General features: G+C 40.9%; 1 protein-coding gene across 1 annotated transcript; it reads right to left on the reverse strand.

Moving 5' to 3' along the window:
• Nucleotides 1-447: 447 nt before the first annotated feature.
• On the reverse strand, nucleotides 448-15148 carry tpcn1 (two pore segment channel 1). Its single transcript, XM_084728011.1, has 26 exons — nucleotides 14892-15148; nucleotides 14620-14756; nucleotides 13713-13889; nucleotides 13507-13620; nucleotides 13278-13408; nucleotides 11186-11274; nucleotides 10999-11033; nucleotides 10826-10884; nucleotides 10565-10664; nucleotides 10326-10442; nucleotides 10094-10218; nucleotides 9872-9920; nucleotides 9708-9771; nucleotides 9014-9058; nucleotides 8879-8935; nucleotides 8750-8803; nucleotides 8536-8608; nucleotides 8174-8281; nucleotides 6755-6916; nucleotides 6474-6589; nucleotides 5445-5491; nucleotides 5267-5335; nucleotides 5022-5118; nucleotides 3705-3844; nucleotides 3517-3597; nucleotides 448-2185 (listed from the first exon to the last, which is right to left on the reverse strand). The coding sequence occupies exons 1-26, from the start codon at nucleotides 14998-15000 to the stop codon at nucleotides 2042-2044; spliced, it is 2499 nt and encodes an 832-aa protein (XP_084584137.1). The 5' UTR covers nucleotides 15001-15148; the 3' UTR covers nucleotides 448-2041.
• Nucleotides 15149-15437: the final 289 nt, after the last annotated feature.

Here is a 15437-nt window from a genome sequence, read left to right on the forward strand (position 1 = left end):
TATTTGGCTTATAAAATGCAGTTTCCTATTAGAAAAAGATGTCTGCTGTCAAGCTAAAGAGGTGAAAATGTTCTAAACATAGCATACATTTAAATTATTGATTGACTGTTTTTAGGTAGCTAAAATTGCTTTTGTTGCTGACCTTGTCCACAGCAGTAGATTGTTTAGTTTCCATGCTGGTACTCCTCTCTGCTTCTGCAAACTCAGGGACGTGTCGACCGCCATCTACTGTAGGTAAGACACTGACTATGGATAAGTACCTCTTACAGACCCACTTAAAATGATCTGAACTAACCCTTTTTATACAATTTTACTATTTATACAATACAAGAATGAACATGTTGTGCACTTGCCTGCTTCCCAGAGCCATCCAGCGGCTGGTTGGTGAAACCGAGCAGGCGAATCAATGACAAACTTAAGACTTTTCTGCTCAGGGAGAGCTGAAACTAATCATCACACTGTGCCTTTATTCAACTTCTTGTTTGTGCTGACTGGAGCTACGATGGCACTTTGTGAATCCAGAGGGAAAACACAGGTCATTATAATTTGTATTTTAAAACATTGTTAATGAACTAACTGTACTGTAAATCAAAATGTTAAAATGACCCTGTACAAAGCTGCTTTTGGGGAATAAATAATTTTAGTTTGGTGTTTCTTTTTACAGGTCGTAGTAATGCTTCGATAGTCTTTCCTCACTTTCTGTGTCGCTGTCTGCACTGCTGTGGACAGAGTCAGCAGCAAAATTATTTTAGCCACCTAAAAATATTTATATATTTATGTAAGTGTATGCTACATTCAGAATATTTCACTGCTTTACCTCGCCATCAGACAGACTTTTCAGACAGAAAAATGTTAAGTAAGATAAATATCACTCTCTCCAAAGCAACAAATCTCTTTTAGCAGAATCAGTAATTTTACCTCACAGGACATGAAGCTGCAGGTCTACCACTGCCTGGATCAGCTAGTTTGTTTGCATGATTGTGTGACTTTAATAGGTTAGTTTGGATTCAGATGTCACACAATAACACAAACAAACTAACCAATCGCAGCAGCGGTAGTCCGGCAACTTCGTGTACTAAGAGGTAAAATCACTGTTTCTGTGAAAGGAGTCTGGTTGGTTTGAAGAGAGGGATATCTGGCTGGTCTCCTGTTTTAAAAAGCAAGGAAAGGCAATGAAAATATTCTAATTATTGCATACACTTTAGGTGGCTAAACTGTGTTTTCCTGCTACACCTGTCCACAGCAGTACATTGCATAGCTTCTGTGCTGGTACTCCTCTTTACTTCTACAAACTTGGGGGTGTGTCAGTCACCATCTACTCTAGGTAATAACACAGTCTACGGATAAGTACCTCATGTGACCCCCACTTCTAACTATGCCTTTAAAATATTGTAAATAAGTAGTTACCAGCAGTATAATACAGCAAAAATACATTGATGACAATTTGAACAGTTTAATAAAATCCCTTAATAACTAACTCAAATACATTACATAATAAGAAGTTATATAAAAGTAAAATACTTTAAGTCTGTTGAGACATTAGTTAAGAGACACACCATTATTTTGTTGGGTTGAAGCTAAGAGGAGTGTAACTGTTTATAGTTTTGGTCTTAGAAGTATTGTCAGTGTTAATACTGATCATATGGGCCGTTGAACTAAGGCATCATCAGGTTTAAGTACTACATGATTTACAAGGTCACAGAAGGCCTACAGCAGTATACGAACACAACATACTGCAGTAGTCCTTGGTAATACCTGCTGCAGTCTTTAAAAAGGCCAAAAGAGGGCAGCGTTCTCACTTCATCTGTCCCGTGACAGATCCGTGCTGCTGTCTTTCTGTCCACAGCGACTCCTCCAGGTAGGAGTCGTCGTCGTCAACTCGTCTCAGTCTGAAAGGCCCCGGACTAGTTTCCCACCATCGTGGAGCTTGGGGTGAGGTGTGTGGGATGGACTGGAAAAGACCTGGAATAACAGGATTTCTCAGCATTTAAAAACGCCGTCTGAGATGATGGTGTCTAAGTACTGCTGGGAAAGTGTTTTGTTAGTTGATGCTGTGAGATCCAGTCTGTGAGTTGAGCTGAGGCTCTGGGAAGGAAGACGGGTCAGAGACAGGACTGTCCACGTCCTGGTCCAGGCTTTGGTCGGGCTCAGGCAAGTTTTCCCTTGAATACTCTGCATACCACTCCTGGAAGAAGAAAGTGTTGAAAAGTTTAGGAGGTTTAGTCAGACCAAACTGCGGTTGTGCTATGCTGGTTCAGGTTATTACAGTCCAAATCTTTTACATAGTTTATCTATTTGTCACCAATAACAATGTCAGAATTGGAACTAATTATGCATTAAAATATTCATGAATTATTGACTTTTCTGGTCATCCAACCAACTTGCACTTCAGAAAACAACTTCTTCCCAAAAGAGACTTATAAAGAGAATGTAAAGACAGTAGACTGACAGAATAGCCTTAAAAATCAAAAATACATATTATTTTCCTGGCCTGTGGTGAATTCTGGTGATATCAGCCTTAGAGATATCTGCCTTTCTTCCAAAATAATGGGACTAAATGGCACTCAGCCTGTAATGCTCAAAGCACCAAAAAGTTACATTCAACAAATTCCAACCCTGTGTCTCTTACTCAAGATAATCCACAGATTCCACAGAAAAAAGAAAATAGTTCCCATGTGAAACTGCTAAACAGCACTACAGCACATGGGAAAAATATATATTTTCGATTTTGGGGTGAACTGTCCCTTTAAGGCCTAAATGCACTGAAAGCCACAACTGACAACCTTTTACACTACAGCAGACAGCAAACTTGAAAGCAAAAATACACGAGGAGATGAAGGAGAGACAGCATCTGGACAGTTTGTCTTAATTTATAATAATGCATGGCAGTGACAGATGTTTCATAGAGGAGACGAGCGTATATAACACAGATCTGTCACAGTTAACAGAGAGTCTGCAGTGGTTCACACGTCACTGATTAACCACAGAACCCTACAGTAACATTAGGATTCATGATGGAAAAAAAAAATGTCACATCAACGTTTGTCCATATTCACACCCTCCCAGCTCTCTTTCTGCACACTTTTTAAAATTTCTTTTGGCTCTCAAAGCTTTGGTGCTTATTTTGCTGCTCCAAAATCGAAACAAGATCAGAGTTGGAGCATCAAGGCAGTTTGACACGCCTCACAACACATTCGGCCATTTAAAAGAATCAGTGTACTTCAAAAGCCACATGTCAGATGCTTTCAGTGCATTTGGGCCTTTAAGGATAATCCTATGTTGTTTTAAAGAAGTTTTATGGTGCAAAAAGTCTGTAGGAAAAACAACTTTACAACATACACAGAATATACCACTAAAGTTTTAACTGGAGCAAATAAAATAGTTTTTAGGTTACTTAACTGGCTTGCAGTTAATTAAATAATATATTTTAAGATCATTTTAATTGTTTAAAAACCTGTCCATGACTGTGCTCTTCTTTTCAAACATTTATTGATATATTTCTTGATTATTTCTCACCTGTATTTCCTCCTCGTACATTTTCATGCTGAGGTCACTCTTTGTTCTCGACCTACGCCCCAGGTACACCAGAGACGAGTGCTGTGTGCGTCACAGCGGGAGGGGAAAGCCAGTTAGTGGGACTTCATGTGAAGAGCAGAGGAAGGAGAGTTTACTGTGTGTGTGTGTGTGTGTGTGCGTGTTCTTACCCCGCCCCTGTCCATGGCTTGTAGGACTCCCTGTAGAGAGCTGAGGGAGGACAGTCCCGGGCACGTCTGTTTGTACAGCTCCAGAGTGGCCAGAGCTTCATCACGACTCACTTCTACTTCAAACACTATCCCGTTCTCATCTGGAGCATAAACAGACACAGCCAGATGTTAAAATGACTTACTGAACACCAATTCACATGCCGCACTGTCCTTTCACACAGTACTGACAACCAAATATTAAACAAACAAGCATTTATCTTATTATCTGTGTTTCCATCACTTCAGGGGACATTACAGTGACTTATATTGATTTCCTTACCCAAAACTTAAGCTACTTAATCTTTACAATTAAACGTTCAGTCATACTCAATGTAATTTTTTTTTATAGTCATAGCGTTGAAGAGTTTTCCAAATGAAGCTTTGAATGTCTTGTTATATTTTATGACATTATCCCCCTAACAAAATTAAAAATTAAATTAAATTAAATTAATTAAAAATGCTCAGTTTCATTAAAAAGATTCATCCGTTTTTTTTTTTTTTACTGAATCACCTTTCTTTAATGAACACGACTCGTCAGCTTTGTCAGCATAAATGTATATAAAGTTCTGCTGTGCTGTTTGACTGCTGCTAGACAATCCTGCAGTGTTTCCTGTGAAGTTTCTGTCAGGTCTGGTGTATGCACCAAAAAACACAAAAACCCCTAAACAGATGAGGGTGTGTGTGATGGCATATTGATGCAGTCGGCTTTGGGCAGATGACCCAACAAGCCATCTGTATCTAATATTTGCATTCAAATTTTTGCTTGCTCGGTATATTCATGGTATTGTGAAATGAAGGAGAGGGCGATTTATTACAGAAAAAAAACATTAGCATGTCAAACACAGCACAAAAAAAAGAAAAAAGATTTTTTTGGGCTGGTTTGGGTTCCCCTTGGCCTGTTGGCCCACAGTTTGAGGGGAAACACTGCCAGTGTCCCGTTCACACAGATTCATGTCTCCCTTTGTGCAAAGCAAGCTGAGGAGCAAACTGATTAAAACATGTTGTGAATTCTGGAAATGATTACATCTGTCTTTTTTTTTTTTTTTTTATAAATTTTGACTTTTTCTGGATTACTAGAAATGAGATGGAAACAATGCTACACAGCCAACACTGAATCTAATTCCACAAATAGTATAATGCTGATAATATCAGTGTAGCCTAACCTTGATCTCAGTGCAGAAATACTGAGTCTCAACAGAATGAATAGACATGGGAAAAAAAAAAAAAAAATAGCAAACAGATTTATGTCCCCACAACATGAGTAATACAAGGTCCCACCCTCTGGGTTCTCCAGTGGTTCCCGGTTCTTGCGGCTGTAGTTCATGCGGAACACAAACGCATCCAGAATGAACGCCACAATGATGGTCATCACCACCTGCAGAGGGAACAGACACAATAACACACACACACACACATGTTCGGTCACATTCACAAGAACTGACAGAGGCAAGAATTCCATGCATACTTCTGCAGACATATGTCATAAACACTGGAGCACATGTGACTGCACAGGCCTCACTCACCATGGTGACGATGTAGAAGGTCATGAAGTAGAGGCGGCTCCAGTGGCTCGTCATAGACGTGACTCCTTCCTGTGAGAGAGTGAACACGGCAGCGGTCAAATAGCGGCACCCGCTGGTCAATGACAAGACTGCAGGGAGGCGACTGATCAAAGACCACAGATAGACAGGCTGATCTTACCATGGTGATGTACCAGTTATTGACCACAGTCAGTTCAAACAGAGTCACTGGAGAAAAACACAACAAGAAATTAAAACACATTAAAAACAAGCTAATTTATGCACACAGAGAGATACATACATGCACATTCATACATTGTCCTGTTGTTAGGGAGTTTTCCAAACTTTAGGCAACATGCTAAGGCCTTTGAGCCACAGAGAGACCTACACTTACTTTTAACAGACATACCGTCTCTCCTCCAGACAGTAGGTGCAGCTGTCTTCTCCTTTCAGATAAACAAGGGAACAACCTGATAGTGTTGCTATGGTAGCTGAGGTCAGAGAGGTCTTGTCTCTGAAGACGTAACTGTAAACTGGTTTGGATAACACTGACCCTGAGCTGTGGATCCAGGGGTGCTGAACTGTGGTCTCAGACCTTGTGTACTCATAATTCCTGTGTTTGGATTCACTGACCAATAGGCTAATTCAGTGTGTTGGGTCTGACCTTATCTGGGCATAGGTTCATCGTGTCTGTGAATGTTTGAAGACTATCTCAGAGGACTTAAACTCCAGAACTGAAGAGAACATCAATGCCAACTGTGTACTGGTTATTCCTTAATTCTCCTTGATCAAGTATTATTAAACCAGTTTCAGCGTAAGACATATTGGACTCATGTGTACTTCCCTCTTCTGATGTATGGGGAAAGGATAAAATCCACGACACGTGCTGCCATAAATACTACCTACCATGCTACATCCACAGCAGAAAATAACCGCCAATAAATGCATTATTTACTCTTTGAGTATCATTTCCTCAAATCTACAGTGCCGAGCTGTTTGTGGAATGAAGCTACATATTCATGACCTGTTTTGAAAGATTTACATCTTAAGAGGGAACCAACAGCCTTGTCGGCAGAGATTCACAGACAAGCTGGAGGAAGCGGGAAAGTGCAGAGAGGTGGACTGACGCAGTTCTGGTTTTCGTCTTCTCATGGGATTTGCTGACTGTGATAAAATACAGAATAGTGTTTGAAACAATGAAAGGACTTACCAAAGCTGCTGAGAATGTTGTTGAAGTTATTGAGATAATAGTAGCCTTCCTCCAACACTGTTTTGTTGTCATGGGTGATTTTGATCTGTCTGTAGGAGTCCGCCACTGTGCTGGTGCTACGAGAAAAAAAAACCCAGATGAAACGGTTAGTGTTAGTTGATGTAAACATAATTTATTCTCTTGTGCCACAGGGTAAAGGAAAATATAGAAGACCAGTATTAATATCAGCCAACACGTAGAATACTGGGTGTTATTTTACAGATGATGACATCATGACTCACTTGCAGCAGTTGGGGTAAACCACATCTGCAAAGAACTCCATCCCCACGATAGCAAAGGAGTAGTAGAAGATGATTAAGGTCAACCCCAGACTGGCCATCCTGGGGAAGAGCTCAAACATGGTGTCCAACACGTTACGATACCTCTGCTTTATCTTAAACAACCTGTGAGAGACCAAAGACCGACATTTCAAACACAGAAGAAAATATGAAATAATGCCATTAAGTACATGTGCACTTCTGAAGCCGAGATCAGACTAATGATTTGTAACGCTGAAAGGGTCAGCAGCACTCCTGAGGGTGAGATGTTGTGTTGGTTCTTCAGTTAGGAAATTTTTGTCTTAGCAACATTATAGAAAATTCATGGTAATTAAGACAAAAAACACTGTATCCAACATAATAAGATATTTCTGCCATGAATTTTCTCTTTTTTTAATTTGTTGAATTGTACACGATTGATTTTTCATGTGGCCATCCTAGCTGTTGCTTAGTGTCATACAGGCTGGGAATCAAATAGTGTTGGACAGCTAAATAAATAAAAATAAATAAAAATCTAATATTGATGAAATAGAAAAAAACATGAAAGTTGTGTGCGTAAGGAGTATGTGGTTGAGCAGAGTGAGAGAAAGCAAGCAGTGAATGCAAGGAGAGCAGAGGAAGAGGTTAGCTGTGAAAGTTGTCACATTAGCAGTAAATCTTAAAGTGATAGTTCACCCAAAAATGAAAATTTAGTCATTATCTACTCACCCTCATGCTGATTAAAGGTCAGGTTTAGTTTTTTAGTCCACAAAACACTGCTGGAGTTTAACAGGAAAATAGCGTTGCAGAATCTCCAAAAAACAATGGAAGGACCAGTTTTCAAACATAAAAAAAACAACCGGAAAAAAACACAATGGTGTAAATGACGTCTTTCAAGTCATCTTGGCATGTTTTTTTTCCGGTCACCATTCACTTAAATTGTCTGGGAGATTCTGTAGTGCAGTTTTCCTGTAAAACTCCAGCCATATTTTGTGGAATAAAAAACTAAACCTGATCTTCAACCAGCATGAAGGTGAGTAGATAATGACTGAATCACTTTAAGGCTTGTGTCATACAGACATGGCTGTACCTCAAACATAATGATGAGGTAATCCTCTCTTTCCTCCATTCAAAACTCTGTCATCACTGTCAGTTTGCAACCGACTTGACCAGCTAACTTCACTATGAGCTGACTGGCTTTTGAAACAGGTTGTGTGCCTTAAAACCAGCCTCAGGCGACTTTAATAGCTGAGTCGCAGGTGACGCTATCAGCTGGTTTTGAGTCGACCCGAGAGGGGCCAGTTCACACCACTGCAACTTTTCTGAGCAACATTCTGAAATGGTTTTGTCTCGTCATTAATCTTTGGTCTGAACTGGCCTTTAAAGTGAGAAATAAAAGCGTACCGCAGCAGCTGAAGTGGTCGGAGGACTACAATAAAATAAAATGGCTCCATATCGAAGGCAAGAGCAATCAGGCCCAGGAAGGCAAACACCGTAACAGAGAAGTCAAACCTGGACAGACAAGCACAGTAAGAGGTTAACACAGAAAACACAGACCAAGTGTTTGGTACATGTTCAAATCAACTGGCTGAAGTTTTAGTAAGAGTGCTGAATCCAAATGTGCAGACTGGAGGGTCTATGAATTTATGCAGTCTTATTCTCACTGTGGCCCTCATCTTAACCTGTAAGTTTCAAGTCTGACAGTTTGGATTCAGTACTCGCTCAATATGTCAGTCAATCAACCCAGTGTCCAAGTTATTACTCACAGATTCCACCCAGAGCTGAAATAAGCCATTGGCCCCAAACCTGAAATTTTCAATAACACCTCTACACCATAAACTGAAAGCAGAGGGACAGAAGCAGAGTTAACATTAGTATAAGTGCATGTAAACAACTTTCATTAGTTCATTAGTTTTGACCTGGTCAGTTTTACAACCCATGAATATTGTCATGATGAGAGACAGCAGGCAGCCAACTCACTGGTCAGGAAAAAGATGTAACTCCAGGGGACAAACTTGGACCAAGAAAATCCACCTGCAGAAGGAGAGGAAGGTGAGAGACCTGTAGCACTAAAGTCACATGTGTTTGCATGATTAAGAGAGATCTTACTATTTAGCGTGTACGTCTCCACGAGGATCCACACACCGTTGATGGCCACCACCACATCTGCAGTCACAAGAAAAGGTTAAATGTACGTGCATGATAAGAGACTTTGCCTCAGTATCTGATGATGATGGCACTTACACATGGCGTATTGGAAACCCTTTGACTTCACAAGCAGGTTGATGCCTGTTAAAGTACAGACAGAGAGGGCAATGAGAATAAGGAACCAAGAGACTTAGAGCCTAATGATGAGGTGGGTGATCTGATCACAAGGGGACAGATCTAAGTACAGGTGTGAATGCACTCAAGACATAATCAGATCCAGTCCAGTGGCATGCTCCTAATGCACTCTGGGCGCCTCTCAGTGCCTTGCGTTTTTTACAGGAGAAGAAAAGCCGACGTCATTCACCTTTTTTTCCCTAAATTGTCCAATCATGTTATTAATATTGAGTATGTAGCAATAATATCGAGTTTACAGTTGCTTGGAAATACCAAACTTTATATTTTATAAACTTTGTGATTATTCTTTTGCCTTTTTTGTGTAAAACACATTGTGTCCGTTTGTCTCAGCATGTTAGCTACAACAGTTGGGCTGACGGTTGACAACAACACATTTGTTCTCTGCAAACAGAAATGATTTAGCAACATGTTTATTTGATTATAGAGCAGGGATGTGAGAGCTGATCCCAAACTGTCACTCAAGGTGCATGTGGAGACATCTTGTAATGCCAGAGCTGTCCACTTATGATCGGATCGCCCAAGACACATTAATACACGTCTACACAGATTAATATTTGTTTAGTCTAATAAACAGAAAAAAAGACAGAGAACTTGCCTTTGAAAATGAGAAAGGTTGTGTGTGGAAGGTCATCAAACCAATGTTCCCCACTGCGTCTTGCCTAAACCACACACAGGCAAACAAAACATGCACATTAGAAACAGCCAAAATGGCACAAAACAGAGTGAATCATGACAACACAATAATGTAAAGCTACTTACCTTCCATTTAAGGCCTGTGACCTCGTAAAACTTATAGAAGTCCTGCAAACTGTAGCAGAACAGTCTCACGTTAAATTACATCACATGAAAATGTATGCTGCTCAACAACTGGGTTTGTCCCTACTGCAGTCTACTGTAGGTCATCTACTGACTATCGATAAGTACCTCTTGTGTAAGAATTCAAACTATCCCTTTCACTGAAAAAGTGTGTGTCATACAGACCTGAGCATAGGAGCTCCTGAGGTGTTAAGAGCTTTATATGTGAGGAAGCGGTCTCTTGCAGACATCCGGGGTCTGTAAAATCGCATCAGACCATCAAACTGTTTCAGTGACACGCCCATCGGCCTCTGGAGGGAAAACAGCATCAACAAAAATGCAGTGGGCGCTTTATAAATGAAATCATTTGTATCAAATATTCCTTTTCACTGAACAGAATAGTGAGGTTGTACTGTACCTGCCGGCTAACCAACAGCTGAAAGGCATGATCAATAGCGGAGCGCTTGTGAAGCAAAAGAGATTTAAACTTCATCTTCTCAACATCATTAAACGTATCAAACACCACTGCCAAGAGCTGGAGGGGAAAAGAAAAAAAGGACAGTGTAGAGATGCTGATGAGGAGTCATGTAAAAGGTGGCAATGCACAAATACATCAGGCTCCACATTTTAGAAGTGGTAAAACATGGCTGTTTGTACCAGGTTCATGATGAAGTAGAGCTCTATGGAGAGGTAAACAATGAAGAAAACACAGGACCAGCGGTTCTTGGAGTATGCTGGCATCATCACATCAGGGAAACTACATGAAAGAAGGAAGCATGAGACGCAAGAACTGGGCCATCGGCCGAAACACATGTGGTGATGCAAAAACATTCTGAATGAGCTTCAAAAGCAGGAAGTACAGCTCGCATGCCATGTGTGTAAAGATAACTGAACAGAACAACGTGTACTGCTGCTTACTTTGCTGTGGTCAGCAGCACAAACAGACTGACGAGGCTGTTCTCCAGAGTGCTGAAATACTGCGGCCAGAGGAGAGGGTACAAGTCAGGAAACGTGACCTTTACAGAAAGAACTTCCCCAAAGTTACATAATTCAAACAAACTAATGTCAGGCAGACTAAAGAGTCAACGTACCGGGTCAGACTTGTTTGGAGAGAAGAGGCAGAAACCTGGGAGAAGACAACAAGCACAAAAAATAAGAGAAAACTTCTGAAGACAGTAGATGGTTCACCTTATACATAGTACTTTATAGTACTTTTTTACAATTTACAATTTTCAAGCAACAGCATTTAATATACATTAAAATAATATATTTTCTTACCCAAGATAGCAAAAATAACCATGAAGAAGAGCAGCAGTAGGAGGATGTCAATAAAAGGTGGGAGGGACTGGAAGATCTGGCGCAAGTTTCTGATTGGATGAAACAAAACTCGTCAGTGATGGTTAACAGTTACATCAGTGGTATATTGTATGCTGGTTGTGTCTAGATGGCTACCCTCGATCTGTGAAGGTCTCACACATACGTACTTGATTCAGCACAAGCTTTAGTAAGTCAGGTGACGTAGTGTCAACAGGGAGACAGAGTCCACATGAGGAGGCCTTGGTGGATGAGTGGGTCAAACTTTTACTTAGGAGACTGGGCTTCAAGTCGTGTATGAAACCAAAAGTCAATGGCAATGTATTTTTTTAAGTCTTAGTTGACTTATTATTATCAGAGAAAGAAAAATACTATAAGTCATAGTTTGGTTAGGTTGATGACTTGATTAGTAGGGGTGTGAATCTCACTGACTGAGATCGAGTCGATTCATATCTTGATACATGTTCAATGATACGATATATCTTAGAAATTTTTAAATGTCCAATGATTCGGTTCGATACAATTCAGCTCGGTCACGATACGATATGATGCAATACAAGAGAATGCAATGTGTGAATCTGTAGCCTAAAATAAGAATCTGAACAAACTTTAAAACGGTTTTAAATATTTTTGCAGTAAGATGATCTGCTGCTCTGTTTCATATGAAGAGTGCAGTGACATGACGTCTCTGCGGGTCAGACTCGTGGCTCTGTTCTCTGCTGTCAGACACATTTTGCATAAATTATTTGCAGCAGTGTTTCTCTTCTGTCTTATAAAATCCAAGCTTATTCTACACTTGCACGTTATGAAAGTTTGGTGTTGCCATGTGGTGCAACGTCACTTCTGTCACTGTTTTCAGCGCCGTCTGTTTTGAGGAAATGAAGAGAAGACTCAGAAGAAGGAGGAGGGTGCGCTTGTTTTGTGTGAGCGCGCAAGCAGGTGCCCAGAGAGAGCGGTGCAGGCAGAGGCAAGAGGAGAGAGAAAACAGAAGAAAGTTGCACTTCACTGATGCCAAAAATGAAACGTATGCGCATCCTAAAGAAATGAATCGATATCCTTGCGCTGCATGGATTTGTTTCTGATTCATGTTCAGCTTTTTTCATCGAATGCATGAGTGACCGTTACACCCCTATTGATTATGTTCAGAAAAGGTCATTGTTTGGGTACGTCAGGGTTTCACACAGGTCACGAAAGCAAACTTCTCCCATGCGTGACCGCTTCAAAATAGGAAGAAATGCGTACAAATCCTGTGAGTTTTGCAAAGATAGAGTAATCACCTGGACACAACACTACATTTTCAAGGAATAGGATGAAATCATGGAAAAAATATGTAAAAAGGGACATTAACTTTGAAGTAAACAATTAACAAAGTTGTCACATTAAAACCAAGCATCAGTCTGTCATTTCTGAAAGACATCTCACAACTAGGTATTGTGTAGGATTTGAAAATTTCAGATACTTGTGAGTCCTTACTGTAGCGCTAGAAGAAGACACAAACACAACAGTGCATCTATCTAAAACATATCAATTAATGTTTCCAAGTAATCATTCAAGTAAAATATTGTTTCTTTCAGGAAGGGTGGGAAACCCTCCCGAGACAATGGCCGGGGAAACCCTGGATCTTTTTTGATATCACCTCAGTCGAGGTTCCAAGTGAGCCGAGCCGATACTGAACGGTGGAGTGAATACACTTCAGTTCATAAACTTCTGATTGGTCAAAGAACCGTCATCTCCTCCTCTGTGCTCCTGTTTTTTTCAACAGTGTTTTTTCTTTGCCGCCATCATCTTTTTCAGAAACAACCATCCCTTCAATATCCTCCTTGTTCCCCTGTTTGTGTCGCATTGAAGGTGTCACAGGAGCCTCACACTGCACAGTTATGATGATTAGCTAAGAATCCTGCTTCTAGTTGTTCTGTATGATCTTTCCTTTATTCTCTCAAGTCTCTTCCACCATATAGCTTCCTTATGAAAACATCTAAACTGAGGAAGCTGATGTTTCTGTTTTTTGGCCATGACTTTGACGTGTCAGTGTGAATCTGTGTGTGTCAGTGTGTACCTGCGCACAGCACCACAGTATCTACAGTCCACCAGGAAAATTGGCCTGAGAGCTCTGGTTACTCGTACATGAGACGTCTGTCTGATCAGAACCACAATGGCCTCCACGAACTGGAGCAGCAGCACACACGTCTGTACAAGAAGAAGAAGACAACATGAACAAACACACAGTAACGCTGAATCTCAAACTATGACATAGGATTTGCATTACTCCATCATGTATTAGTTACCTTCACCATTGTCCTCTTGTGTCGTATGAAGGTGTGGAATCCTAACCAGCGAAGTTTCATGCATAGCTCAAACGCCACCATAACCAGAGCCAGCAGCTCCAGAGTGGCGTGGACCTGCAGAGGCATCAAGCAGGCAACTTTACAACAAACCGTATGCATGAGCTTGTATAAGCTGTGAGTGTGTTTGTGTGTAAACGTTCACTGACATAGACATCCAGGCGCAGTGAGGGCACAGCGGGAGCTTCACACAGCGACAGCATCATCAGCAGCAGGCCTGTCAGCAGCTCCATCATGTAGAACAGGTGGTTGTGAGCAAACAAGTACGCTGCCAGAGCCTTTGGGTTTCGAGGATGGGTGAAGAACTTATCATTGTTCTCTCCCTCCTGTAGGCGACATTCACAGAACAATGCTAAGAGTTAATACATTATCATCATTTTTAAAATGTCCATGTGTGCTTATCATACATGTGGGAGGTCATCTACCTACAAAGTTGTACCTTTTCTTAAAAGGGATAGTTCACCCAAAAATGAAAAGTCAGTCATTATCTACTCACTCTCATGCTGATTAAGGGTTGGGTTTATTTTGTTAGTCCACAAAACATGTAAAAAACGTGAAAAAAAACAAACAAACAAAAAAAAACAATTGGGGAAAAAAACAGAAAATGCCAGTTCAGACAGTGTGCATGTTCAAGTGAGTGCAGCTCCAAGCTAAGGATCTACACTGAAGATTCAGGCTAAAAACATGGTGTAAATAATATTTTTTTTAGTCAATTTGGCATGTCAGGGCTTTAGGAGACTAGCGGTATGGAGGCATTTTATTCTTTAATTTTCTTGATTTTTTACATTTGAAAACTGGTCACCATTCACTTCCGTTTTTTCTGCAACACTGTTCCTGTGAAACTTCAGCAGTGTTTTGTGGACTAAAAAACTAAACCCCACCTTCAATCAGCATGAGGGCGAGTAGATAATGACTGAATTTTCATTTTCACAGTGTGGAGTGTGTGTAAAAAAAAACATTATATGACTGGCATGTGAACTTCATAAGACCATGGACTTGCAGCTGCCCTGCACACTCAGTAACAAACAAATGCCACAATCCAGTGCCTGTGAATACCTGCAGGTAGATGGCTGCCTCCTGGTAGTTCATCTCCCAGCTTTGCCGTAAGGACACATTTTGGGCTCTGTGGTTTTGTGGCCCCGGTGTTGAGATCACTGCGTTGTTTACTATGTCATAATTTCCTCCTCCTCCATCTGGAAGAAAACACTGCAGTGTCAGTGGATTGATAGACAACAAACTGTACCCTCAACAAAGTTCTTTTACTTCCATATGTATCTTTCCTTTAGCAAACACACACATGCACAGTACATAGAGGGGTATGTGCCTACCAATGCAGTCTAGTTCTAACTGTGAGGCATAGGAGGAGATCACTACTGGACTCTCAGCATGGGTCTGATCTTCATGGGAAGCAGCTGCCTGGCCACATAAGCACTCCATTGATCAGCTTGGATTTGTCTGTGTGAAAGTATTAAGGTCCCTGAAGTCCACAGCACAAGTATGTGTGTGTGTGTGTGCGGGTGTCATTGACAGTACACTGGTCTTATTCCAGCGTCTGCACACATCTGGATATACAGATGGCCAAACATTCCTGTCAGGCCTGATGCAAATGCCAGAAACACAGTCAGAAATGGTCCAAATCCAGAATATCCAGAGTTATCCAGGCTGAGGTGGTGGATCAAAGTGGCACTGGAAACAGGAGACCATTCAAAACAAGTGACAATGCTTATTGAAGTATGTCTTTGACAACCGGTTGCTTCTTTAGGAAAAAGTCTTCTTGATGAGAGATACTGTCTCCAGTTACAGTGAAAGTACCCTTGTGCCTCAGTGGTGGACTTCAAACTTTGAACCCAGCGTGGCCAGTCAGTGAGAAAGTG

This window comes from Lutjanus erythropterus, chromosome 10 (assembly GCF_056507025.1).
Source record: "Lutjanus erythropterus isolate fLutEry1 chromosome 10, fLutEry1.hap2, whole genome shotgun sequence".
NCBI lineage: Eukaryota > Metazoa > Chordata > Actinopteri > Lutjaniformes > Lutjanidae > Lutjanus > Lutjanus erythropterus.